Below are 27,887 nucleotides of genomic sequence, written 5' to 3' on the forward strand. Positions count from 1 at the left end.
AGCCACGTGACGGCAGCTGCCCAATCACCGCCGCCGCCGCGCTCCCTCCCCCCCCCCCCCCCCCCCCCCCGCGGCGGTGCCGTCCTGTCCCGGCAGGCCTTGCGCGGTGCGGCTGGTGGCTCTGTCGGTAAGATGGCGGCCGTGAGTCTGAGGCTCGGAGACCTGGTGTGGTGAGTGGCAGGGCAGGCCGTGCGGCGGCGGGGCAGAGCGGGGCGGCGGCGGCCCGCGGGGCGGCTGTCTCTTGCGGAACGAGGCTGAGACTCCGCTTGCGGCAGCGGAGGCGCAGGCGGGGCGGCGGCGGGGCTGCGCTCGGCTCGGGGGAGCGCGGCGCGGCGGGTGCTGAGCCCGGCCGGGCCGAGGCCGGCGCTGTCACCCTGTCGCCGCGGGGCACTCCAGGGTGTGGCTGCGGGCGGGGAGGGGCTTGGCAAGGCCGGCGGGGCTCTCCGCCGCCGTCCCTCGGTGGCCGTGTGAGGGGGGGCGGCAGCGGGAGGCGGTGTGGGGCCGTGGGGCTGGGCTGGAGCGGGCCGAGGGCGGGCGGGCTCGGCGTTCCGCTCACCGGCACCGGAGGCGGCCTGTAAAAGAACCTGTGTAAGATGGAGCGGGACAGAGGGGTTGCGGGGCTCGGTTAGAAATACGGTGTTCACCCAAGGGAGGCGAGAAAGGATATAAATAAGTTAGTAGGTGTTGAGGGAGAGCGACGATACCGTCTCTGGGCAGTGCTTTACGGAAGCAACGCAACAATCCGGGAAAAGTGGTTTTCTGCAGGTTGGGATGGCTCTGTTGAAGCTCACAGAAGCCATTTCCCCTTCGCACTCCAGTTTTACCCTCGAATAGTCAGAGAGCTGTGATTTTGTACTTCCCGATCAGGAGAACTGGGGGGATTCCAGTGAGCCCTGTAAGTGCTGATTTTTAAGTGCATAGGCTCTGCTGTACTTAATAGGCTAGGGCCTGCAAGAAATAGGTAATCCCCAATACGCAAGTGCATGCACTTATATTTATATCCCAGACAAAAAGAAGTGTGTGCTCCAGACTGTGACAACTGCAGTTTCTCACCTGAAAAATTGACAGTGCTGTAAAATTGTATAATTTATATAGTGAAGTAAAGATTGGTTCCTTTTAGGAAACTTTTTTTTTAAATGAGGATTTGGGGAGTGCACAGCTGTCACTGTTGGAATGCAGATTATCCTGCTTTAGTTTTGTACATGACGACCTGGGCAGGCACTATCCCTAGAGCCATCACAGAAGAACTGTAACAATAAGACAGTAACATATGAAAGGCTTTGATGAATGTCTTTTTCGGTAGGAGTGGAAGCAGTGAATATGAGACACGATCACAGCAACAGCTCTTGGCAGTGTTCCTGCATGACCATCGCTACTGCATCATCTCTGTAGTGTTGCTGTCCCAGGAGGGGCTGCAGTGCCACTTGTTGATAATTTTTGGTTCAGGAGCTGGTGGGCTCCGCAGGTTCTTTGCAAGTCTCTTGCAAGACAGTGACTGATAAGGGTTTGAGAGTATTGTAGCCCCAGTGACGGGGGAAAGATAATGAGAAAGCCACCGTGCTGAGGGCTGAGACTGATGTCTCTTTCTCCTCTGTGAAGACATAGTTTTGTGTAGTTTTCATAATGGAAACATTCGCAAGTGTAGGAAATAAACTTTTCTGCCTTTTTTTTTGTGGCTCTTTTGTATCTTTAGCACGTCTTGCTGTGGTGGTGAGCACCTGAAGAACGTGATAATGGAACACCTGTTCAGGGGACCCCGCCATTAATGCTTTCCTGTGAGAACAACTAAGAGTCTCAGCTCTCTGAGCTGGAGATCGGTGGCTGCTCTGCTCACTAGATTGTACTGTCTGGATGGATATAAGTTACCGACCTGAACTTTGGTTTGATTGCCTGCATCAAGAGTCTTTTTCAGTTCCTTGTGAGGGAATATCCAGTCTTATAAGAGTAATAAGCACTGTATCTTCCAGGTGACAGCTATGCTGCTGCTGTTCAGTTCACTTAAATTCTGATAGTCCAGTGAGTTCATGCAGACTGTTTGGAGGCTTAGTTTGGGTGCCAGTATCTAACAATACAATGCTTGCGTGCCAGCTGCGCACCTTGCCTTTCACAGTAGGTCACTTTAAACTGTGACTCTCTTAATATGAAAAATACAATGTAATGCAAAAAGGTAGATGTGAGCTAGTTATTTTTTTTTCTGGTTCTAGTGCCTAAAACTTTTTTTTTTTTCTCCAGGGGGAAGCTGGGCCGGTATCCTCCATGGCCAGGAAAGGTGAGGTTTGGTTGTTTGTGGTGGTTTGGTTTGTTGTTTTTTTTTATTATTATTTATTTATTGTTGCTTTCCTAGGTTGTTTTTTTTTAGTTTGTTTGTTTTGGTTTTGCTCTTTCCTTCTATACAGAGAAAGCATTGTCTGAAAGCATTTCAGTTGAAGATTAATGTGGGGTATTTTGTTTTTTTAAAATATATACCCCACAAACCTAAACTGTGAACCAGCTTAGGGCTTTATTTGATCTAGAAGTTCAGCCTGTCACTAACAGCTGTTAGTTCAGATGGAATGAGAAGCAACAGAGAGAAGTTCATCCAGCTTTGGAACCGATTGCGTTTTCCATATGTAGTTATTTAATCCCTGTCAATTTCTGCAAGACAGATTTCTTTCTTCCTATAATAAATTGATTAAATGCACTGTGTTAAATAATAGAAATCAAGAGCCTGACTTCTCAGGATACTGTTTTAGAGCTGTGTTTTTTGAGTAATAATTCCTGGGTGTAGGGCATAGTTCTCTTCTGGTTTGGTTGGGGTTACTTCTGGTGAAAGGAAAAAAAGATTTTTAAAAATGGATTATATATGCCATTATTGTTTCTACTTCTCTGAAAGAATTTTGTTTTTATTTTTGGTGTAGGTGAGAGGACTAAGCATGCTGAGGTAACAGCATGCGGCAGGGAACAGTGTTGTCAATGTGGCTGGCAACAATAGATGTTTGGTTATTGGATCAAGTTAACTCCAGGCTCCCCTCCAGTTTTTCAGATGTTGCCTGTGTAACTGAATGACAGCTTTTTCTCCTTGCTAATATTTTAAACTTTATAGTAAAGACAAAGCTTTAAATGTAACTTCTAAAAGTCACCTAAGCGTAACAAACTTGTATTAATGCTATTTGACTTCCTAATTTGTGAAAAAAAGATTGCTAGCTTATCTGTTGGGCATAGGGACAAGAAAACCTCACTAAGAATGTAGTGATGTATCAAGTGGAGTTTGGGTACTTTCTCACTCTGCTGCAGCATACCCATATCTAAGGAAATACATGGGTTACATATTTACTGTAAAGACTTCTAACAGATTCAAGTTCTCTTCCTAGTCAGATTAAGAAAGAGGAATAAATCTACAGTGGCTGTAACACATGACAGTAAAATTGCAGAGTATCAATTTTCATTATGTGCTTTTTAACTTTTACTTCTAATTACCTTCAGATTGTTAATCCACCTAAAGATCTGAAGAAACCTCGTGGAAAAAAGTGCTTCTTTGTGAAGTTTTTTGGAACAGAAGATCAGTATGTACCTGCTTGTTTTCATCTGGTGAAAATACTGTGCCATATAATACATATATTTTGTGGAAGAAATATTTGCTAAGACAGTGCAATGTTACTTGGCAAAGGATTGTCTTTGATCTACACAAAAATTAACTATTATTGCATGCTGTAGCCGCTGGTGTTGATGTGTGAAGACTGTAGAGGCTTATGTACTCAGTCATGTTAGGATTTTAGTTGCCGCTGTGAAGGAAAGTTCTTGGTAGCTTGCCGTTTTTCAGGGAGTTGGTGTGATATGACTGGGTTAGATTTTAGCATGTAGTCATGTATAAGAAGGGTAAAGCTGAAAGTATGCATTTGTTTTTCTGCCAGAAGAATAAAACAGCTATACACTTGCCATTCATAAAAGAATATACTGTCATACCTGGTGACTGAAAACATTATTGCTGTGCTTTGGGAAGACTTTACAGTTTAAAAAAGCCCAAACTGTTGCAGGCTACCTTTTGGAAGTAGAAGTTACTGGTTCTAAACGGGCATAGAAAATCGTAGTTGTCTTAGGTACTTACAAACTGGGGGAAGGGGAGTCGGGAACACCAAAACCCTGAGAATTTGGGCATTTCATGAAATTAAAAAGTGTTTTGCTAATAATTCAGTTTTCCCTTTATTTTGTTGTTTTGCATAAGTCATGCAGTAAGGGAGAAAATGACAAACATCTGCGGATGAGTAGAAAACTCTATACTTTTTGGAAAAAAGGTAACGAGCCGAGACCATTTAATGGGTATTTTTTAAGGAAATTATTTTTGACTGCTAAACTCTTTGCTCAATACTTAAAAATAATTTTCCATTAAGAACTGTGCTCTAAACTTGATGGAGTAGAAGGAGTAGAAGTGAATGCTGCATACTAATAGGAACATTTGTTGGATCTCCAACAGGTGAAAATTGATTTGAGGCAGTGCTTTTTGCTGGTGGCATTGTCAAACAGGGCTATTTGATCTAATCAAGTTCAGAATCTGAGATTGACTATTTCTATCCTGATTCTTCTTGATTCTTGTATTTCACGTTACTGAATCAAATGCAGAGACATTTTGTATTAAGACAAGTTTGAAAAAAGTGGTCATGTGTCTGGAGTACTGTAGCTGAGATTAGCAGCATGATTGCAAATGAAGAGTTCAGAGCTGCAAAATAATCGGGATTTATCACACAATTCTAGAGCTCTGGCTAGGGAAAATCCAGTCGTCTGGCACTGTAAGGTAGTGTGGTTGTTGTCCTGTCTTCCCTCCCTGCCCCATCTGTAGCTTATGTTATTTAATCATTTCCCGCTAGATAATCATGTTTTAGAAATTTGCTTTCTTTAACTGACATACCCTACCTGAAAATTAAATAGAAATAAATACCGCCCCCTTTGTTCTTCTTTTAAAATAATATTTATAGATGAGAGAGAAGCTTGTTGTGCCTGTTCTTTCCTGACCTGGAATAAAAAAAGTGTGGTGGTTAGAGCTCTGGTGGTCTAAGCAGCGTGCTTAGAACATAATCAACGAACCAAATCAGGAAAAATCTTACATCATTTCACTTAAAATGTGAGCATGAAGAGACAATCCCTTTATTTTATGCAAGTAAACTAACATGTTTTGCAAGTAGTTTTTTCTAGGTGTGTATAAACAGTAAGTGGAAATACGTAGCTGGCAAAACAAAATGTCAGTAATCTACATAATGAAAATAGGAGGATGCAAAGTTCCGTCATGGACTGTAGTCTGTGGTGTGATGGGTACATTTGCTCATACTGACATTCTAGTGTACATTGCCTCTGTTTCCTAGCACTGTACTCACTCTGCGACTTTCAGGTTTGTAAGGTGACGTTACTATACCACTGATCCATTTTTACAGCCTTACTGTGTCGAGGTTTAGCACGTGAGGATCTGGATACAGAATCATATAATTGTTTAGGTTGGAAAAGACCTTAGAGATGAAGTGGAACCGTTAACCCAGCACTGCTAAGTCCACCACTAAACCATGTCCCTAAGCACCACATCTATGTATTTTTTTAAGCACTTGCAGCAGTGGTGATCCCGCCACCTCCCTGGACAACCTGTTCCAATGCCTGACCACCCTTGTGAAGAAATGTTTCCTAATACCCAGTCTAAACCTCCCCTGGGGGAACTGGAAGCTCTTTCCTCTTGTCCTGTTGCTTGTTACTTGGGAGATGAGACTGACCCCCACCTTGCTACAACCTGCTTTCAGGTAGTTGTAGAGGGCAGTGAGGTCCCCCTGAGCCTCCTTTCTCCAGAATAAACAACCTTAGTTCCCTCAGCTGCTCCTCATAAGACTGCTCCAGACCGTTTCCCATGTTGCCCTAAGCTATTTGCCTATTGTTCAGTGTGTGTAAGGTGAAGGTGATGCTAGTTGCTGGGTAGAATCCCTCTCACAAACCTCTGAGCTTGGTTGCCAGCCAGTTTGTCAATGGGTAGGCAGTCTCAGACTTTATAGTCTTGTTTTTTTCTGAGTATTTCCAGGTGACTGCTGTGGCCAGAAATGCCACGGTTTCAGGCTAGGTAAAAATTGTTTCCTCCTGACTTACATGGCTCCAGTTTGCCATATCAAAGATTAGGGAGAAAGCTGCTTAGAAGTAAGAACTGGTGCGCATGCATCTGAGTGCAGTGGAGGGGTGAACAAAACCATACTGATGAGTTTGGAAGTGGCTTTGGTGTGGTGTATAGGTAAGTTTTGGTGATTTGTGAAATCCTGAATAGCTTAGGATGCAGTGCAGAAGAAAATGCATTTTGCTTTATCTGTGAACTGAATACAAATACTTACTGGCCCAGAGCAATGCTGCAGTGACTAAGGAAATACATTAATTGAAAGGCTGTAAGTAGTTTTGGCCAAAAACATAAAAGTGAGAGCGTGGTTGTATTCAGACTGTGCTCTTAAGACCTGGCTTTTGATCAAATTTCTACTGAGCTCTGTGCTCTTTATGTTTATTGTGTTGGTGAAGTTAGTCTAACTAGTTAGAGCTTTCTGGAAGATAAGGATTCTCTACCCATGGAAGAAGAATTTGCTTAATTACCACAGTGAAAGCCACCTTGATGTTCATAGTAGTAATATAATATCCATGTCCATTTCTAATTGATTGAATTGTGATGCACATACTCACGTAATGTTTGTTACTAACTTATTCTCCAAATTGATAGGGAGATGTTTTCTGGTCTGCCTGGGAGGTTTGGTTTCTTTTCCTCAAGTGTCTCTTCTCAAACTAAGTCACGTTAAAAGGGTCTTTCATCTAAAATCGAGGAGAGATGATGTTTCCTGCCCATAGACAACATCCAGTTATATGTAAACAACAATTTAAATTTAGTCTTTCTAAATAGAAGTGGAATTTTAACCTCCTAACCGTGTTTCTAACTGTGCTTTTCAGATAGTTTTTAAGATCCCCTTTTATTTCCCAAGCTACAGTCTAGTCCTAGGAAATCTTTGTAGATCGTTCCAGTAGTCAAGTAACTGCAGTGTAAGAACTTAAGACATTGCTATGTATGTGCATTTATTGCTTGTAGTTCTTAGAACTAACAGACTGGCAGGCCATAGCCTGCAGGTCTGTCTTGGTGTGCTTCATCTTGTTCAAAACACTCTTGCAACTCATGTCCTGCTTGGGAATTCATTATGACTTTGCCAGAACTGAAATAATAATACTCAAAATAGAGAAATAATCATTGCTTTGAAGGTATCATTCTATACTGTGCTTTGTAGAAATACTAGGGAGAGTCCTGCAGTTATCAGAGGTGTGTGGTGTACACACACACACACACACACACATGCGCGCACATTCACCTCCCATCCCACCCTCTTCCCCGCTTAGATAATCTTGGCTTGGCTTAGTAATAGCCAAGTGGTCTGGTCTTGCAAGTTATGTATACCAAAAGTCTTAATAGGAAGCTGGAGCACTCTGTTCTTACTCATTGTGCCTTTTTGAAGCATCAGTACAGAACTAAATAGTCTCACTAAATGTGGTGGGGTCAAGGGGCACTTCTTGACTTGATATGTTGAGTCAAAAATGGAGGAAGCTTGCAATCCAAGGTAAGTATAATAATCTGCAGCCTATTTCCATCAGGCACAGTGATTTTTAGCACTGCACTTGTTGCCTTCCCATCCTCCATATCCTGCTGGGGTGCAAACACCTACCCTTCTGCCACTGTCCTCCTTGCTTTTCAAGGAGAGAGAAATTGCTGGATATAGTCTTTCTAAAATGTGCTTTCAGGTCCTGACATCAGAAAACAGTTGCTGTAAGTTTGCCAGGTGTTGGACTTGGAAATCTCTGGCAATGTCAGGAGCCAGAGGGTATGGCTAAACTGACAGGAGGGTTAGCTTACATAGCTTACAGTGTCTCTGTTAGGCAAATTATCCCATGCAGAGCTGTGTGTTAGTGTAGCCAGACTGCTGTATAGCAGAGCCAGCTGGAATGATGTTAAGACATCTCTGCAGGCAGAGTGCCATAGCTGAAAATTACTGTAGTCAAAACTTTTGGACTTCTTACTGGTATCTTTGGATGCGTAAGTACTCTGGAAAATTTTGTTGCACACATTTGAAAAATCTAATACTTAGAATTTCTTTCAGTATTGGCCTGCTGTTTGTTTTCTTTTACTTAGTATCCCCTCCTTTCAGCTGCATGGACAGACGTTTATTCTAATTTAGCGTGGTCATTTATGTTTGGGTTTTTGGTTGTTTTTTTTTTTTCCATTAAGAATTTTACATACCAAATTCCAGATTTCAGATATCTGAGTTGTTTTACTGATGAAAATTGGGACATTTCCTTTCAACAGCAGGAAACCCATCTTTATTTCTCTGTTATGTGCTCACAGACACTGGGATAACCAATCAATTTTATTTTGACTTTCAAAATCGGTTGTGTTAACATTTAGACTAGGCATCTGAACTGCTACAGTGTAAAAGTTTATGAGATTTTCCCCAGACTAGTAAGTAATGGAAATTCAGAGATAACAGTGCCACTGTTTTTCATCCCTAACTGTAAGGCTTGCAAAAACTGAGCATTTATGGATATCCTCCACTTCTATTTCACCGGTTTATTTTCAGGAATTGATATACTTAGACTCTTAGAAGAGAGTGGCTAGGGCATTGGGGAGTTACAGTCTCCTTGCCTGCGCTAAGCTCGTTTCATGGATTTGAATCTGGTATCTCTGCTTGCATCGCTTCTGTGCTGTTGTTTTCCATGCAGCTCCAGGTCACTTTCATTTATACTTGCCTCTGCTTTACAAGCATACTAAATTTTGATTGTTGTTCATGAATATAATGTAGATTTTATGAGTAGTGGTTTTACGAGAATGTTTTGGAGGGGATGAGGAAGGGTATGGAGAAATGAGCAGAGAAACCCATTACTAACATGTAGCTGTCTTGTATCTTTTCATTTTCCATTTAGCCCATTTTTTACGAATACCAGGTGACTCAATACCAGATGACTCTCTGCAGAAATATGAATACAAATTCATCTTAAATGTGACATCTTCAGTAATGTAATGTCACTAATGCTTTTTTAGGGCATTAATTCATTGCTGAGTCAGGAGAGAAATAGTAGTACCTCTTATATGTTGTATCCCAGGGACATCTTATCTAAATATTAGCCTTCATTGGCTTTGAGGTTATTGGCTTAACAGAGAGAAATCTTGTGTATAAACATGAGTGATTTTGTTTTTAAGCATTTGAAATAATGCATGCAAATGATTCACAGACATTCAGTGTCAAGACATGTCTGTATCTTACAGAAGGTTGTTAAGGTAGGTGACACAAAGAATAAACTGGAAAGGAAAAGACCATTGGTTGTTTATTATTATTATTATTATTCACCCTGAGGCAACATTTAAGACTGTTTTTTGCTTTTTAGTTTGTCTCTGAGATATCTAGCTCTTTGTCCTGGGGGATCAGATTTGAAGCCAGGAGCCAAAAAACTGTGTTCTTCAGGCTTCCTCCATACCAAAGGAAAAGTAACGAGAAAGGAAGCTAATGAGCATGTGCAGTGAGGAAGAATAGGATGTGCAGAAACCTAAGGGAGTGCCTTGATAGAAGAAAATATTATTTAGAGATTCAAATGTGGCAAGAACATTTAACATGCTTTATTATAATGTGCTCAAAAATTTTGTTTCCTTTATATATGTAATGGAAAGGTCTCTCATGGGCTGGTGTTGTGTAGTACCTATGGATGCTTTGTCACCGAGTGCCACGCAGAAGAGCTTTACAGTATAAGAGAATTTCAAGATATGTTTTACTATAATGTCTGGGCACCTGAGAGGGATTCTCTGAATAACTGTTTGGACGGCAGGCTCTAGTCTGAAAGTAGTAACCACTATATTACATTAAATCAGTTATTACGAAGATGATGTAAACTAAGCAAAAGAATTCAGCTTTGTGTGGGCACTGGGTTCTGCTTCCAGGCTATGGTGGGATCAGCGGTGTGGGCTATACTGGCAGTGTGGAAAGAATGCTAGCATTTTTTGCAGTCAGTTCTAGCGGGAGGCCTCATCTCTCCAAATGCAACCCAAAGAGTTGATTGCTGACTCCAAACAATAACTAATGCCAGTGAAGAGAAAGATCTCCATGATGTTTTTATGAAGGAGTTTACTGGGCTTTACTGCTTCATGAAGAGAAGACAAGCAAGATCCAGCAAAGCATTATTATTATTATTATTGTTATTATTCTTTTCACCTTTTTCAGTTTAGCTGTATGACATGATGCTTACAGTGTCTGAAAAGGCAGCTGTTAAACCATTTCATCTGCTTGCAGGAGCTAGACTGCACTGGAGAACATTTTCAAACCTATACGTAATGTCCAGTCAATGGTTGTAACACAGATGTTTTGGAACCAGAGAAAATCAATTAGACTCGTTTGTGCTGTGTGTTGGGCTGCTGTATGGTAAGAAGCACTGTTGGCCATCCTAGCTCAGGAAAAGCTTGTCTGAAATTTAATTTGGGTCTATTTTCAGTAGGATGGAAGTAGCTTTGTAACAATGGCTGGTAAGTGTGGGCTGGAGAGGGGAAGGTAGTCTAATCTCCCTTCCTGGAGAGAGGAAGGTAGTCTTAATTTCTGTGGGAGCCACAAGAAGTGTTGAAAGTGAAGGCATTCCCCTAAGCTGCGGTGAAGGAGTGGTAGAAGAGCTTGTCGCCCTGAAGGAAAGTGGAGTTGTCACCCTACTTAGCCATTTGGTAAATGTCAGGAAGTCCTATTTAGCAGCAGTGGAAACAGGGAAGTAATTTGAGTTTCCTTATAGGACTGCAGTAAGGTTACTACTCTGCTATTGTACTAGTTTATATTAAAGTATCAATGGTGAAGAAAGTGGTTCTTCTTACTCAAAAAGGAAAATGTTGTTCTCATGCAGAATATCAAGATACATCAGAAATACAAATTCCACAGCTTATTGATGAACGTATTCACATTTTTTTGTGGTCAGCTCTGTTGTGAGATAAGTAATTTGGGGGTTTTGTCTCCAGTTTTTGCAGACACTTGTGTGTGCACAGTATTTTTGAACAAGGGATTGATGGCTTAGAATCGTTACGTGGCCTCCAGTTTAAACCACCTCTCCAGCGGATTTATATTATTGTCTACCTTGTGTGGAGGCACATGATCATAGGTGTTCCTCCTGGGGATAAAGGAGCAGTCACTAGACTGCCTTTGTTCTAGACAAGTACCTGTGGTCACATCCAAAAGCTGTCTTCCTGATAGAGAATGTGAATAATGCTTAGGGCGGAACACTGCTAGCGTAAGAGGATATAAAACTTGATAGAGAAACCAAGAAAAAGTGCCAGAAGAAAGTTCTCCGTGAATACAGAAATCACACAGCCCTTCGGGTTGTAGAAAGCAAGTGAGTTTGGGCTGCTATCATCAGTTGCCCTGGGGAAAAAAGTGTATCTGTGTGTTTCTAAAAGGGAGAAAATTGCTGTTTGGAGAATATAAGTAACTTTAGTTGTTATTTGTTTCTAGTGCTTGGATCAAAGTGGAGCAGCTGAAGCCTTATCACCCTCACAAAGAGGAAATGATAAAGATTAACAAGGGTAAGCGCTTCCAGCAAGCTGTGGATGCTGTAGAGGAGTTTCTTAGAAAAACCAAAGGCAAGGACCAGGTGAGTGGGTTTTTTTTTACTGTGTGCGTCAAAACAAGTCTTAGCATGAATGATGGTCAGATTCGTTTTTAGTGAAAGGAGTTTGTTGCCTCTGGCAAGTTGAGGAGGGAGGGTTGTTTTCATTTCTTTGTTGTTGGTCATTTTTGGGGTGTTTTTTTCCCCTATCCTCTCTTCTTCCCCATTCAGTCTTGTTTGGTGGGAAAAAAGGTGTTGTTAAACTGATGAAGAAACTGAAGAGGTTAATTGATCTGCTTACAATGGTTTGATAAATCAGTCCTAAGTCTTGAGCTAGAATTTGATACCTACTAATCTTGTCTTTAGTGTATTAGAAGTGCATATATGTGCACGTGCTCCCAGCAAGTCTTCAAGTGGCCTGTTCTGTTACTTGCTTACTTAAACTGATGTGTTTTTGCAGGAGAACTAACAAGGAACTTCACTCACAGACTTCAAAGGGCTAACAAATACATAGTTTTCAAATTACTGTGCTGTTGTTTTGCTTGATAGTAATCAGCACAGGGTCCTTCACATCCTTGGTTTTGCATGAAAATCATTCCAGCTCTTCTCTTCTTTCCTTACCGTCTTCTATTCTGTAATCTCTCAGGCGTCTTCCCATAACTCCAATGAAGAGAAGAATCGGCGTAATTCCAGTGAAGAAAGAGGCAAGCAATCTGCTGGTGAAGAGAAACGCAATGCCAGTTTGTCTGAAGGGAAGTTGAAGAAGGGCACAGGGGAAGGAAAAAAGAGGGTCTCTTCTGTATCGTCAGAGAGAGGATCAAAATCACCTTTGAAAAGAGCCCAGGATCAGAGCCCCCGAAAGCGGGGGCGTCCACCCAAGGATGAGAAGGTTTGTGTTGTGCATGTCCGCCAGTGCCCTGTGGACTTTGCAGCTGGACTCTAGGGTTGACTGGCACCTTGACTAACAGGCCAGTAGGAAGAGTCAGTTCAGTATCAGTTTTTTTTAAAGCTGTTCCATGTTACTACTTTTAGACCATTTGGCTGCTTGGTACCTTTGGCAAGCATATTGTTGATTCTTCCTGTAATTTTTACCAGTTGTTTTGAGTGGCTCTAGTCATATCTTTGAGAGGGCTTTGAGAGCTGTATTGTGAGACTCCACCTTTCATCTTGCCACCTCTCAAGGTGTTTGTGCACCTCTCAGTTTCTGTAGGAAGGCTTAGTGAAGAGATGCAGGTCTTCATATGGTTCCAGACTTCTCCCATCTCATCTACTTCATATGATTAAGCGATGAGTAGTCAGTTAGCTTCACCCTCAGTACTTACAGAGGGTGGGGTATTCTTAAAAGGGTTAGGGCTTAAAGAAGAAACTCTTGTAGCCTGGGGAATCCACCAGAAGAATTAATTGTATTCATTTCATCTTCTGTGCTGTAGGATATATTTCCATCCTCCGTTACAAAGGTCCAGCCTTGGAGCATTCTTATTTTATCCCCATTACTTCCCTGTTATTTCTGGATGTTGTAGCAGCAACAATAGCCACCAATACTTTGTTCTACCCCCATCTAGAGTAGCAGCCTTTTTATTTATTGTGGAACTCACTGTTATGGTCCAGATCATCCTTTTCCAAATGGATAATTATTTCAGTGGATCATTACAATGCATGTGCTCCATTGGAGACTACACCTGAAGACCATTGGGAGACTTCAGCTGATAACACCATGTGACAGCCTGCTTACTCACCTGTGCTTCGAAGGGATCACGTTATGCTGTGTTTCGCAATCTTTGCTTTCAGTGCACTTCAGGATGCAAGTCAAGATGGTAGTCTTTGATCTCCAAAACTGTGAATGGATTGGCTTTCACCAGTTGAACAGCAGACTCTTTCTTGATGTAGTAAAATGAAGCCGTTCATTTCAGACATTAGCTACGAAGGAAATACTGGCTCTTTTCTTTAGAGCCAGCTCCTGTTAAATCAGGCTGTACAACAGAGCCCATCAGTTTCTCCTTTTTGGGGGGAGTTGGAGGGGAGGAATGGATGCATATCTGTGAATTCTTACTAATAATTACAGAACTTGTGACTTGACTGATGCGGGAAAACACTTTACCAACAACATACTTTCACCTTTCAAAGGGTCTTGCTATGAGGATGTTGTGTCTTGACGTATCTCTGTTACAATAAGCCATGGGACCTTTTCTCCACTTGCAAAATGCTTTTGTCATTGAGCTAGATTAATTCCCAAATTGATCAAAGCTAATGACTGGGAGAGTTTGGATTTTTGCATTACTTAACCATTGCATGCTTAGGTTTTGCTGTATTAGCTACCTAAGGGCATCAGAGCGCTTTGAGTTAATTGTGGTAGTAGAAATTATTTTACTGGCATATTGCAAGCAAAGTGGGTTTAAACAGCTTATCACAAAGAGGTGGCCAGCTCATGACAAATGTCTGGCCATAGATGATGAAAACAAGCAGGCTAGTCTAAGAAAGTAGCCTTATAGCTTCTGGAAAGTAATGTACTGACAATTAAAGAAATTGCCATGAAAATGTAAAAGTACTGCCTTAATACTGTTTTTCAGCCTGAGAAATATTTTTAAAATCTTGTCATAGTCTTGTCTGATTGTCATGATTTCTGCAATTTCTTAAACCTACAGTAGAAAAAATACATGTCGCTGCCCTGAATTACTGCATTGCTGGGATTTGGGTTATTTTGCCCCATCACAGTCCAAGTTCTGGCTTTCCAGGTAGTAAGGATGCATGAAATTCAAGAATCTAGTTGTTGCTGAGGTGTGCTCTGTTAAGAAATGCTCTGAAGGCATACATGATCATTCATATACTCTCATTTTTAAGGTTATATGAATATTTTCAAAAGGCCAGCATGACTTCACCAGTATCAGAGCAGGTTTCGTCCACGCTTTACTAGTTGAAACAGCGACATGGTCTCTTAAGGAGAGAATTTTAGTGTGCAGGGCTCTCCCTAGACACTTCAGGGTTGGAGACTGATGTCTAAATTGTCCCTGCTAATAGATGAAGCAGTTGCGTCAGTCTGGGTTACCTCTGTGACTCTTGCTCTTACCTTTTTTTGCAAACAGTGCTCTTCTCTTGTGGTTCTGTGTGGACACTAAGGTGTATCGTGCATTTTCAGGAAGTAATTTTGGACGGGAGATAATGTGATTCCAGTTCTGAACCCTTGTTTCAGGAAGATAACACACACTATGCAGAAGTCCTGCACATTCTCTTCATATAGCTTAAAGACCTATATGTCTATGACCTGTAACATAAAGACCTATTTTAACCTATAGATCTTAGGGAAATAAGAAAGATAAATTTTAACCTACCTGTTCATTAGTACCGCCCCCCCCCCCCCCCCCCGCATTCAGTGTTATCATGACATTACAAAACAAGGGCTGTTGAGTGCCATGGGGCCGTCCACATATCGGTCTCTGTCTTGTGGATTCTGTGCAGAAACTTGAGCAAATGTGACTGCCAGCCTCATGCTTTGAAGGTTCTGTTAACAGGTAGGGTACTGTTTTTATGACGGAGGAGGATGAGAAGAGTTCAGATCTCTGACTGTGGAGATACTCTTCACCCGTTTATTTAGGTTTTTTGCATCCACCAGAGGAAAATGACGGATCAGTCCATTTGCTGATGCAAAGCAAATGTCCGTTTACTTTTCTGCTCATTGCATGATGACACAAGCGCAATGATTCCTTTTATATGCAAAGAATGGAGTCTCCAGAAGCCATAACTGCGGTTGAATTCCCTTGTTGGCAGTTCACGTTTTCTTCACCTCACCTGTGTTGATAATACACTGTGTGTTTAAATACAAACACTTCATGGAAAGGCATGTGAAATGAAAGGCATTTCTAGTGCTTTTCAGAGCTGTATGTGTATTCATGTGATCAACGTGCTGTGGCCAGCCACTGAGCCAGGTTCTAAGCTCTTTCTGATCCTCCTTCTATCTTCTCAGGACCTCACAATTCCAGAATCGAGTACGGTGAAGAGAGTGATGACTGGAACAGTGGCTGGATTTAAATGGCCACCAAGCGTCAGTGAGGTGAGAAACTTTATGACGTATGCAATCTAGGAACTGAGTTTGTGAAAGCAAATCTACAGCCTTTTGTCTGGGCTGTGAAATAGTGAGATCTTATCTTTCTCCTGTAGGAACAAAATAAGATGTTCTCTCTCTGTCCTTCTGTAGTGTAACAAAGCTAGACAATATCCTGAGCAATTAAGAGGTATGCTGGCAAGTAAGATTTCAGTCTTGGTGGAACCATTTACAGATTCACACTTAACTTGCTGCACTCATTTTTGCACTACTTGTTTCAAAAGTATTTCTGGGACTGGCTTCCCCAAATGGGAGGAGATGATGCGGATAGTCTCTCCCTGTCTCGATTCTGTCATGGGTGGTTTCATTTGACTTTCCTCAGAAGCAGCTTTTGGAAACCTTTCATTTTTGTGCATAAATAAATGATCAGTAAAGCAGAGTAAGAGCAGTGTGACTGTAGGGTAGCGCACCTCCCTCACATCAGGGAGGTGAGATACCTGGGCCTACAGTCCTTGTTGCTTTTAATATGAGTTTGCCTAGCATATGATGGTGCTAGGTGTAACCTCCAGCCAATTCCCAGAATGCTGTTTTAAGGAGTGCCTTGGAAACTGGAAAATAGGCGTTTTCATTCCCTTGGGAAGAGGAAGAAGTGGGATATGAGATCTCTTCCTCCCATGTTAATCTTTCTCATAATCCTGTTTGGTTTTCCTACAGATGTCCAAAAATCAGGAATTTGACTTGAATGACTTTGGTTTCAAGAACGAAACACAATGTAAACTGCTTAATTGAAACAGGCTGCTTGATATAGCTGATGCATTTTATATTTTCCACCTTAAGCTATTGTTCTCATGCAGCTTGGGGAGAATGAAGGAACTGTGCTGTGGTTGCTCAGTGACACTCAGGAAATGTTTCTGAGCCTGAACTTTCTCTTTTTGTAGCCTGTGAAGGACAGTGATCCACACTTTCACCACTTCCTGCTGAGCCAGACAGAGAAGGTGAGGATTTGGCAGAAAAGATGATTCTGTCTAGCTTGGCATCTTGCCCTTTGCTGGGACTAAGTACAAGGAGTGTATGTCAAGAGCTCTGGAATTCTGTTCTTTGGGGGCTAACAGCAATTAGATTCTCACATGCAATCTTGTAGTTCAATTACTTTCTAACCTTAAGGTTTAGAATGATTAGCATTGAGTACAGTGAATAGTTTAAATAATTAAAGATTATCTAGCGCTGGGATTTGACAGATCTGTTGTAGTAAATTCTGTAGACTGAACACTGAAGGGTAGGAAAAGCTGGGTTTCTGTTTAAAAACCTGGTTCTTTGATTGTCTCTGGTGGTTGTCCTACCAGTTCCTTCATCTGGATGAACTTGTCAATTAACTGAATATGTCAGGAGAATTTCCAGGACCAGAAAAGCTCCATGTAAAATATAGCCAATTTATCTCCTGAGAGTCAGTGTCTTGCAGGATTTTATCTTCAGTAGTGAACATCAGGAGGAAAAGGAAAGATCAAGTTAAATGAAAAAGGATTTATATCTAGCTGAGGATTTGGGCAGGGCCAGAAGGATTAAGAGCAGCTAACAGTTTTAATCTAGACAAGCTCACAATAAGCAGCATGGGAAAGAGCAGCCTTCACCTTAACATTTGTTGAAAGCCACGTGTCTTTTCATAATTACTAAAGGTTTTGCTTCCACACCAGCGTTGACATACCGAGCATAGATATGAGGCAAGGCGCTCTGTGCCAGGCTTTAGAGATCTCTCTTTTTTTTTTTTTTTTTTTTTTTTTGTCTGGGCTAAATGTGAGAGTAGGGATGCCCTGGATCCTTCCCTTTAGGGGAGTCTGTCATATGAACTGCAGAAAGTTGGCAGTTTCTGTATCAGAAGATAGGCTGACTTGCTGGGGCAGGGTGGGAAAAGAATTGTGTAGCGGGTTGCGATACATTTTTCTTTTTATTTTCTCCCATTGTGGGAAACCTGAGAGTTCTCCTGCTTTGCAGATGGTGGTGAGTGGGCAAACTGCCTGTTTCTATGTAAGAAGGATACGGTCTGTTTGCTCAGCAGAGCAAAGCAGCACTGTCCTTCCCCTGAATGCTTTGTGTTCTCCATACAGCCAGCTGTCTGCTATCAAGCCATCACAAAGAAGCTGAAGGTTTGTGAAGAGGTAAGGCAGATCTTGGGTTTGATGGATTTTCTTTATTGTCATGAGGGCTTGCAGTTCCTCCAGAGCTGTGCACTCTATTTTTATTTTTTCCCCCCCCCCCCCCTCTTCTCCCCCTGCACTGCCCCCCCCCCTTCCCCCCCAGGAAACAGGATCCACCTCCATCCAGGCAGCAGACAGCACAGCAGTCAATGGCAGTATCACGCCTACAGACAAAAAGTAAGATCTCCAACGCACTTCAGCCATTTCCCTTCCTTTTTCTCCTTCCCAGCTCATACGTGCAGCCATTATCCAGCTTGTCACTGAGAATAAATAAACCTAACGTTTCCCTCTGAAACTACAGATCTCCTCTGTCCTTGTGTGAAACTGATCTTGGGGGCAGGGCGGGAGGGAGGCAGCTAAAAACAAACAGGGACTGTACAGCAGAAGAACTCAGAATAAGGTCTGGCCTGGATACATGTGCAGTTCGGAGCCTTTCTGCAGTTGCCCGTTTCCTGTAGCGCATACTGCAGAACACCAAGCAGCAGTATTTCTGAGTGCCGTACGAGGCAGGAAGATAAAAGGGTATCTTTCCGCAGTAGTGCCTAGCAGTTGACGGGGGTTATTTAGTTGCTTTCCTGAGCATGTAAAAGACAAGAGGAAGAGGGAGGTGTGTTCTCCCAGCACAAGAGCTTTACTGTGTAGCACGTGAGCTTTCTGGTCTTTTCTAATGTCCCCCTTCTCCTTTCTAGAGTGAGAGGAGCCTAACTTGAGCTTCCTGTTTCACTCTTAACTTCCGCTTTGTTCAAATTGAGTTCAGGCCAGAGCTTGCTGTTTGCCGTTGGGGTCGTTCTCATGGGATGTCAGTTCTCAACTGTACTCCAGGGGAACCAAAATAACAATGAAGCTGTTCAGGTAAAACAGTCTTTCAGGAAAGTGTGGCTCAGAGGTGGGTTGGGAGAGAAGGGCTGTCTCCTCTGTTTGGAGGCTTGAAGATAGGTGGACCTTGTTTGAGCTGTGTAAGGAGCCTGTAGTGACTTGCTCTGACCTGTCTAAATTAGTTTGCTCTTAAGGAAAGGCAGCATGGCTAGCTGGAAGAGTGCAGGTGGCTTGCAAAAGCCACAGCACATCTGTAGTGTGATTAATTCTGAAGAATTAATTCGGGGATTGCCAGGCAGATTTCGCCGTAAAGTTACATCAGACATGTAAGCTGAACACTTGAGAGTCTCCTACTAGAATTGTGGGTTTGGTACGAAGCTGGCTGCGTGAGGTATAAAAGGAGCTTTGCAGCAGTGACCACAAAGGAATTCCTGTTGCAGGTAACTGTAGGGATGGAACTTGTTAGCACATTGTCTTTTTCTAGAAGGGGGCAGGGGGAGCAAAACTCTTGCCAGCTTTGCGGGGCAGGGTAAGGGGAAGCATGGGGAAGGCAGCTGGTATCTATCTGGGACTATTGTATTGTCACTCGTGGCAACCTGTACTAGCTTCTTACTTCCTTTCTGTGTCTGTCCAAAATTGCAGCTGTAGAGCGGAGGCTGGGTCTTTGATCTGTGTGCGATGCTTAGCCCAGTGGTCCTTGCTGGGCTTTATTAAAATAAAGATTGTAGTGTATTGTCCAATAATATAAGCAAGTCGTTGTACATGTGACTTAGTTCAAAAATCGGAAGATTAATTAGAGAAGCACCTGCTGGTCTCTAAATGGCTGGCAACAGAAAGCACAGGAGCAGCAATTTAAAAACCAATCGACCAACCCAGACCAAAAAAATTTCAAAATTTTTCAAAAAACCCAGACCATCCAAACATTTAATATTTGGGTAGTCTTCTGAAGCAGACTTAAAGACTTTCTTCAGGAAACTTAGGGATGCTTGGTAAGCAAAATAAAAGCAAGATGGTATTTAAAGCTCATTATCTGTCCATTCTAGCTGTGGCCACAGTAGAACATGTTTGGGTTTGGGATTTTTTTTTTTGCTGGTGATGCTGTAGGTTTGGTCTTCATCATTTCCAAGACCATTAAGAGGCTGACTCCAATCGCTTTTTGTTGCATTAATGTTTATCTCTTCCCCTCAGGATAGGATTTCTCGGACTTGGCCTGATGGGAAGTGGCATTGTCTCCAACTTACTGAAGATGGGTCACACTGTCACTGTCTGGAACCGAACTGCTGAGAAGGTAGGCATGTGGTTAAGGTACAGATGATAATTAATCTTTTCTAAACATGTAGTTACCACCTCTAGCTCAGGGAAGCCTGGAGTCACCAGTCGGTGGTGCCTGGGAGAGGATGCCAAAGAAACACAAGTATATGCTTGCCACCTTGTTCTGTTATTATTTCCTAGGTGCTTGTTGGTGGCCACTTTTGAATAGATGAAGCTGTAGTCTGTCTCAGTACAGTCAGTCTTGTGTGAACAGTCCCCACCCCACTGCCATTTTGTATGAGATGAGAGTTGCCAGAAAAATTACAACCTTGCATATGTGTTGAGGAATGCGTTGTAAAGTGCCTCCAGAGATACTGCTGATAGCCAAGTCATTGTGTCATGGAGCTGATCAAAACCACAAGTGCTGGGGCTTGACCACAGTTTCATCTACGCATCCATTGTGCTGTTCATGTTGCGGTTACAAAGGTTCTGTTGAAAACCTGCTGTGCCGTAAGACCAGGAGGAGAAGGGTTTTACAGGTGTATTCAAAGAGAAAATGGAGCCTATATTACACTTAACATACTAGCCAGTGTTATCCTTTGTAGTGAAGGAGGAAAAGAGGTAACTGAGTGAGATGTGGTACTCAGATGACATTGTGGAATATCAAAGGCAAGAAGGACGCTACTTTGTTAAAAGGGATTAAAAAGTATTTTTTTAACTGCAAAACATGGATGGTATGGGGGGAATGGGGTAAGAAGGAGCTAAGATTTTGAAGGAGCAGCCCACTGAAACGTCACTTAGCTGCACATATTCCTGTTTACTGTCCAGTGACAGCTTTTGCTGTGGCTGTTTACCAGGCTTTTTTTCCCCCTCATCTCTCCTCCAAAAACCACAACCTTCAATCTCTTATCATTTCACCTAAGTGTTTTTTTTTTCCTGTGTCTTTCTTCTGAAGTTCTTCACTTGGAGTTTCAGAAAAGCTGCAGAAGAGCCCTTTGTGTGTGTGGGGACAGAAACCAACAGAAGACAACCCAGTTGCTATGTAATTAGTATGCCTGAATCCTTTTGAGCTGGGTCCGGCAGCAGAGTTTTTCAGCAAATGCTAGAGAATACGTTTGCTCTGTACTTGATTTTTCTTACGTTTGGGTTTGTGACTTTTGCAGTGTGATTTGTTCATCCAGGAGGGGGCACGGCTGGGAAGAACCCCCGCTGAAGTTGTCTCCACCTGTGACATCACCTTTGCCTGTGTGTCAGATCCAAAAGCAGCAAAGGATGTAAGGATTAGCTCTTATATTTCCTCCACCAGCTAGACTACAAGATGCTGTCACTGAATGCCAGTTCTGATGCCTACTAACCGTGGTGGCCTGGGTCATTGTAGATGCTGGGCTGTGCAGCTATGTGAAAATAAATGTCCCAATAAAAATCATACATTTAAAAAATAATCCCTGGGGTATAGGTTTTGATATCTCTCTAGGAGTCTGCCACTGCTGTGCCAGGCTCACTTGAACTGCTGTCCTGCAGGATTGGAGTTTCTTTGCAGACACCCTATTGCTTTACCGCTCTTCTGTTCCCCACAGCTGGTGCTTGGTCCGAGTGGAGTGTTGCAGGGTATTCGCCCCGGGAAGTGTTACGTGGATATGTCCACTGTGGATGCAGATACAGTCACAGAGCTGGCCCAGGTAATCACGTTGAACTGAACTTATAACACCCGTGATTCAGCAGCAGTACTGCAGTTCTTGTTGCTTCAGGCAGTAAGCTGTTGATAAGGATGCTTCTGAAGATTTTTAGGCTTCTTCTAGGAGATGTTGAAGTCACAGGCAATTCAGACAAAATAAACTGTCAAACGTTGACCAGCAGACAGAGCTGGATGAGATGTTCCCTGCTGGTAACAACAAAGCCTGTAGATTTGGCAGGTGCGTTAGCTGGCACTAATGTAAACAGCCAGCCAAATTTTGATCCCTTAAGTACTTACAGCCAGATTGGTGTTCTGTAGCAAACTGGAGGAGAAGGCACTGTCTGGATTAGTACTGCCCTGAAATTGATAAAATGTATAATTTTCTTATTTTAAATGTTCTGGTGGGGGAAAAAGAATGTCTTCATGTTCCACTTTGTAGAAATATCATAGAGACAATTTCTGTAGAAGGGTTCTGATTATTTCTGATGTGGTATCTTTGATTTCCCTTTTGGCATCTTGATGGTTGCCATCCGCCCTAAAGGCAGAGCGTGTTGTTGCGCAAGTGAGGGGAGGTAGTGAACTTGTTGGTGAAGTTTTAAGCAGAAATATTGGTCGTGCAGTAGCATGTAACATGAATTTGAAGAATGAAGAGTCATACATGTTAGTAAACCTCTGGCTGAAGAGATCATAGAATCTGTCAAATGCCTTTCCTCTTTGGGGAAAAGGGAAGGTATCGTAACAGTCAATCTTCCGAGATTCCTGCATCACATGTATAACTTTGGCACCGGTTTCTTGGCCATTACAGGGTGCCACAGAAAAAGCACATAAGTTCAGCTGCTTAAAACATGCACAGTAGTGAAGGATGCAGGAAAGCATTGCTGGAGTGTGAGAGCAACTTTTGGTCTCGAGTATCCTTTGCAGGATGTAGCACATCACGTGTTAGTGCTTTCCTTTCCTGTTTATATGTCTGAGCTTTTTGTTCTGCTTTAAAATTCTGTCCTCGGGGACAGGAATGCCCTGAACAGTTGTTCTTGCTGTGCAGCCTACTCGGCATCAGTGTGTGCTCTTCATGCACAGCTAACCAGAGATGCTTTTTTTCCAGGTGATAGTGTCCCGGGGTGGTCGCTTTTTGGAAGCACCAGTCTCAGGAAATCAGCAGCTATCTAATGATGGGATGCTTGTGATCCTGGCAGCTGGCGACAGGGGTTTATATGAGGACTGCAGTAGCTGTTTCCAAGCAATGGGGAAGACATCTTTTTTTCTAGGTAATTAAAATATGAAAGGCCTGCAAGCAGTTTCTTAGTGCAAGGACTGGGAATTGCAAGGACAGTTGCTGAGTATGTGTTACAGTGCAAGGACACAGCAAGGAGTCTGCGAGGCCTGAGTGTTTCTGTTACTTGTCTCTTTGGACAGTATGGGAAACTGGCCTGTTCTTCTGGAACTTGGCTGTTTTCATAGCCTTCAGCCTAAGTTTTGTTTTTCAAATACTGGCTCATTTTGGAGGATCCGTGGTGCTTTTTTACTTTAAATCATTCTTTGCTATGATTTCTCCCTTCCTTAGAGTGCTTGGAAAATGGGTAAGTTTTCTAAAGTCTTTCAGAGGAAGGGAGAGCTGCCAAGAGCTTGATACGAAGAGACCAGTAGTGTTAATACTGTGTGGGATGGGGGAGCAAGGCTGCTCTCTCTCTCCTGGAGGAATGCCCAATGGTATTGTCTCACTCCCAGGTGAAGTAGGCAATGCTGCCAAGATGATGCTGATTGTGAACATGGTCCAAGGCAGCTTCATGGCAACGATAGCAGAAGGACTGACTTTGGCTCAAGTGACTGGCCAGTCCCAGCAGACCCTTCTGGATATCCTCAATCAGGGACAACTTGCCAGCATCTTCCTGGACCAGAAGTGCCAAAGTAAAGTTCTCTTACGTTGTTTTATTATAGGACATTTGCCACAACCTAGCAGCGTTTCATGTAATGGCAGGAGGGAGAAAGTAACTGTCCCATCTTCATCAGCCTGGGATTCTGGGTATTTTAAGCATTCCAGAAACGAAAAGCTGAGTTCCATTCCTTCCCCTTCATAGCCAGGGCTTCTGAGAATCCCCCCAAGCTCTGCATTCTCTACAGCCTGCTTAGGACTTGAGTTCACAGTGAGGATTTCATTGGGCAGGGTAACAAGTGAAAATGAGGGCAAGCTGCTTAGAAATCTGAGCCCGCTTTGTCAGTGGGCAATAGTGACATTATCTGCTGTGGCCAGATGAAGATAGAGACCAGAGAAACAGAAGAGTTAAAAGCAGTATTCCTGGTGATCAGCATGGGAAAGGGAAGTTTGGTGTTGAATTGCATGCCTTTGCAGGGTGGGCTTGATTTACTTTTGTTATGCTTATTATTTGCACATTATTCCTCTTAACAGATATCTTGCAAGGAAACTTTAAACCTGATTTCTACCTGAAATACATACAGAAGGATCTTAGATTAGCTATTGCACTGGGTGATTCTGTCAACCACCCAACTCCCATGGCAGCTGCTGCCAATGAGGTAAGAGTTGTTCAGTGTTCAGATGTGTTACTCAGCACTTCTTCAGTAGAGCCATTTGTCAACAAGAGGCAAAAATCTAAAAATTCTATAGTCTCATAGACAAGGGAACAGCAATTGAAATATATTTTGAGTACTGTGGAAATGGATTTGTTTTGATTGTAGAAGCCCTTAGAACGTCACATTAGTAAATACAGGTGGCCTCAACGTGACGTGGTATGTTCTGATCTGTGCTGTTCTGATTACTTGACATACTGTGCAGTTCTCTGGTTTGTAATGGTCAGCAAAGTAATTTTTCTGCTGGGGAAAAGCTTTGCACAAGAGCACACACTGATTCTTTTCTAATTTCTGTTCTCTAGGTCTATAAACGAGCAAAAGCATTGGACCAATCGGACAACGACATGTCTGCAGTGTACAGAGCCTACATCCACTAGGCTGCACCGTTCTTACTGTTAATACTATGATTATTGATTAATATTATTATGATACTGGGTTTTAACTCTGGACCAGTCCATCTCTGTCTCTCCATTTCCTTTTATACACAGACTTTGAGATCTGCCACGGAGGCATCTGCTGCGGTGAGCCCTCCCCTGGTGGCAGAAGGGGGGGAGGAGGGGGCTCGGATTGTTGCAGTGTAATTAGAAAAATCCATGCCATGCACTGACAGTCATGGAACAGAACAGTGGCAGCTTGTTCAGAAGCTCTGAGGCAACTCTGCCAGAAATCTGCTGCTTGGCTGCTTTTAATTTTCTCTTTGTATGCTTGTCCAAGATGCTGTTTCTAATGATCCCTTTTCTCCTTTGCTGTGAAATAATGCGTGTGTTGGACTCTTTGCGTCAAGGGGACAGGTGACATACATCCCATCTACCTGTGAATATCACTAAAGCCCCTGGTCTTAAGTAAGGTGAGGAGCATTCCTGTTAATTGGCCACTGTTAGAGAACAAAGCACCTCCCATGGAGGAGAATGGTAGTTCCAGAAGGTAATGGGGTTGCATGCAACGCTATCTTGATTCTGTTTCTTTTTAAACTTCCACTTCCCCAGCACTTTGATGGAGGAATTCCTTGTACTGTTAAGAAGAACGGATTGCATCCATGTCTTCCCCTGTACAGACAACTATAGCTTAGGGAACGCAAACCTTACTGAAAATGAGAGAATGCCAGTATAAATGAGCCTCCTAAAAGGCTAATCACAGCTGCCCATCCTACAAACGGCATTGGAAACAAACATGTTTGCATAGAAAACTGCAAGAGAAACGTAACCTAAAACTGGGCCAGAGATACTTTATTTTGGGAAGGAACAAACCTTAGGGTTGCTCCTGGCTTAGTTAATGTTGCTTTACTACTTGCTCTTCTTTTTTCTTCCCAGTCCCGCCACAGTCGATAATTACAAAGGTGTCTTGGATTGTAGTTAATGTCACAAGCAGAGTGATGAACCTGAAAGGGGCGAGAAGAATGATAGTAGAGCCAAGAGACTGAGAATCCTGAGCTCCTTTCCACGCTCTCTTTGGCCTTTGCATGGTCATTGTATCTCTTAGCCTATTTGCCCATCTTTAAAGGTGGGTGATGATTACCTACCTCACAGGGATATTTTTGTGTACTGATTAGTGATCTTTATACATGTCAGATTTTACATATACGTTCTTAGTATTACTACTCTGGGTGCAATGCTAGCACAGCATGAGACATCTTCCTGTATCCGTGACTGTGCTTGTGGCCAGACACCAGCTTGTGAAAAGACTAGAAAATAAAATGGGAGGCTAAGACCATTGCTGAGCTTTAGTCTAGAAACGTGGGACTTGACCTGCAGGTGCCAAGGCTAGAAAGCAGAGATGCTCTCACTGTTGATAGAGCAGCCCAGAGTCCAAAGGATGCCTGTCTCTAAAAATGCACAGTTTTTGTTTGTTTTTTTTTTTAAATTGGTCTCAGTATTAGCCTTTTAGGAGGGTTATTGCATTTTAGATTGGAGAGTTAGTAAAACGTCAGTAAAACTTTATTGGCTAAAATCACTTCTCAGTGGCACAATCTTCTCCCTTGGGTTGGGATTCTGAAAGCAAAGAAAGCAAATTCAAATTAGACCATGTTTCGTTACATTTGTGAGGTCTGCCCCTCCCACCATCTTATTTTTCTAGGAACTTAATGGCCGTGTAGGGAAATTTTCCTGTAGGTTAGGATTTTTTAGCAATCCTGCTTTGTGCAGCACATGCATATGGTTCAGGGGCACCTTATTAAGAAACAGCGAAAGTATCAAACGGTCATTACAAATCATGACATCTAGCGCCTAATGCTGTAAATGTTACTTTGTTGAATATTTCACCTCCTGTGATCACTATTATTTGTGGGCTAATATTGTGTTATGCATTATGTCCTGTGGTGAACATCTAGTAGTAGATCTGTTAGGCATCACTTTGCCCGTTTGTCAGTGGTATGTGTGGACAATGCTAGTTATACATACATGTTTCTTTGGCAGTGCAGCTGTCACCCTGCATGTAGATATTCATATTAAAGGCACATGTAACTTACCCGGGATAATCAGCCATTAGCCTGCCTTTGACACACTTGCGCTTCCCCCATCCAGAACTCCGCTATTAGCATCAGAAGTCCTTGGTTTAACATGCTGCAGTTAAGAAATCACTTACATGGGTTGTATATTGAGGGCATCTTGGGGGGGAAAAGGGTTTTTTGGGGGGCAGGAGATAAACCCACAGGTTTTGTAGTGTAGGAAACCTTTGGGGAGGAAGAGGGAGGTACTGTCTTCGGTCCAGTTGAGAGTGGAACTGTGCTGAGTCGGTGCAGCAGTGTCCCCAACCTGTCTCTGCTGAGGTCTCTTGGGCCAGAATGAAGGTGGATGGGTCTGAGCAAAGGTAATGGAGGATCTCCCTGTGGTGGTTTTTTTTTTACTTTGTGGTGCCTCTGGATGGAGGGAGAATACAAAAGGAGCTCACAAGTCTTGTGGTGTGTATTTCATAGTGAATGCAAAGAACCGTATTGGTGAGAGTGAGAACCACTCCCTAGGCCACTTGCTGCTGCAGGTTTTGTTTTGCAGAAATGCAGTAGTACCCACACACCATTTACATGGGAGTGGCAGGTGCAGACTAGTTACACACTGTAATTTATCCTGGGAAAGTCTGACTCGATCTTTCTGACGAGGCAGGTGGACATAGAGTCCCTGGGGGGTGGCACGGTGGTGCCCAGCCAGCTGCACGGTCACGAATGAGCCAGGGAGGAGCAGAGGAGGACTGAGAGCTCTGAAGTGGATGTGAAGTGAGGAGGAGGGATGGATGTGGTGAAAACCAGATTATTTCAGATGCCGTGTGAGACTGGCTCGTGTCAGTCTCACTCAGATTCTTGTATTTATGTCTGTAGCCTCTGAACATGGGTCTTAAATCTGTTCCTAGGCCTGAGATTTGGGGGAGGGAAGGGGGGGGGGAAGCTGTGGATTGAGAGATGCTCTAATAAAACTGGCTAGTCAATGTTGTCTTAATATTGTTGACAATTCTGTAAAGCTCCTTTTTATGAGGATTTCTGTTTTAGCAATTTGCTTTTTTTGACTCCCTCCTTTTTAAAGAGAAAATGTGACACTTGTGAAAAGCTTGTAAGAAAAGCAGTTTCTTTTTTTCCTCAATGATAGATCCTATAGTTAATTAAGGTTGTGAATTTTTATTTTTTTGCCTTGTTTTTAATTAACATTTGTCATTCAGGATAGGATGTGTGAAAATGTTTAAATGGCAAAACAGATTTTTTTTTTTTGTGCAATTAACAAAGCTACTGGCAAAAAGAATAAAACCTTTCTTGGTAACACAAGGT

The 27,887-nt window shown here is 42.7% G+C and overlaps 1 protein-coding gene across 8 annotated transcripts; it reads left to right on the forward strand.

The window, feature by feature from the left end:
* The first annotated feature begins 51 nt into the window (after window positions 1-51).
* GLYR1 (glyoxylate reductase 1 homolog) lies at window positions 52-27,884 on the forward strand. Of its 8 annotated transcripts, XM_056336654.1 has the most exons (17): window positions 84-170; window positions 1,694-1,775; window positions 2,233-2,269; window positions 3,463-3,542; window positions 11,493-11,631; window positions 12,233-12,475; window positions 15,545-15,631; window positions 16,561-16,617; window positions 17,725-17,775; window positions 17,918-17,991; window positions 19,819-19,918; window positions 21,045-21,155; window positions 21,459-21,560; window positions 22,659-22,821; window positions 23,282-23,461; window positions 23,961-24,085; window positions 24,442-27,884. In XM_056336654.1, the coding sequence occupies exons 5-17, from the start codon at window positions 11,545-11,547 to the stop codon at window positions 24,514-24,516; spliced, it is 1,455 nt and encodes a 484-aa protein (XP_056192629.1). In that variant the 5' UTR covers window positions 84-170; window positions 1,694-1,775; window positions 2,233-2,269; window positions 3,463-3,542; window positions 11,493-11,544; the 3' UTR covers window positions 24,517-27,884. The 8 variants fall into 8 exon arrangements, with proteins under 8 accessions (XP_056192625.1, XP_056192626.1, XP_056192627.1 ...); XM_056336650.1 differs by lacking the exon at window positions 1,694-1,775 and having other exon boundaries at window positions 52-170; XM_056336651.1 differs by lacking the exon at window positions 1,694-1,775 and having other exon boundaries at window positions 52-170; window positions 21,462-21,560.
* Window positions 27,885-27,887: the final 3 nt, after the last annotated feature.

This window comes from Falco biarmicus, chromosome 4, assembly GCF_023638135.1.
Source record: "Falco biarmicus isolate bFalBia1 chromosome 4, bFalBia1.pri, whole genome shotgun sequence".
NCBI classification, from domain to species: Eukaryota; Metazoa; Chordata; class Aves; order Falconiformes; family Falconidae; genus Falco; species Falco biarmicus.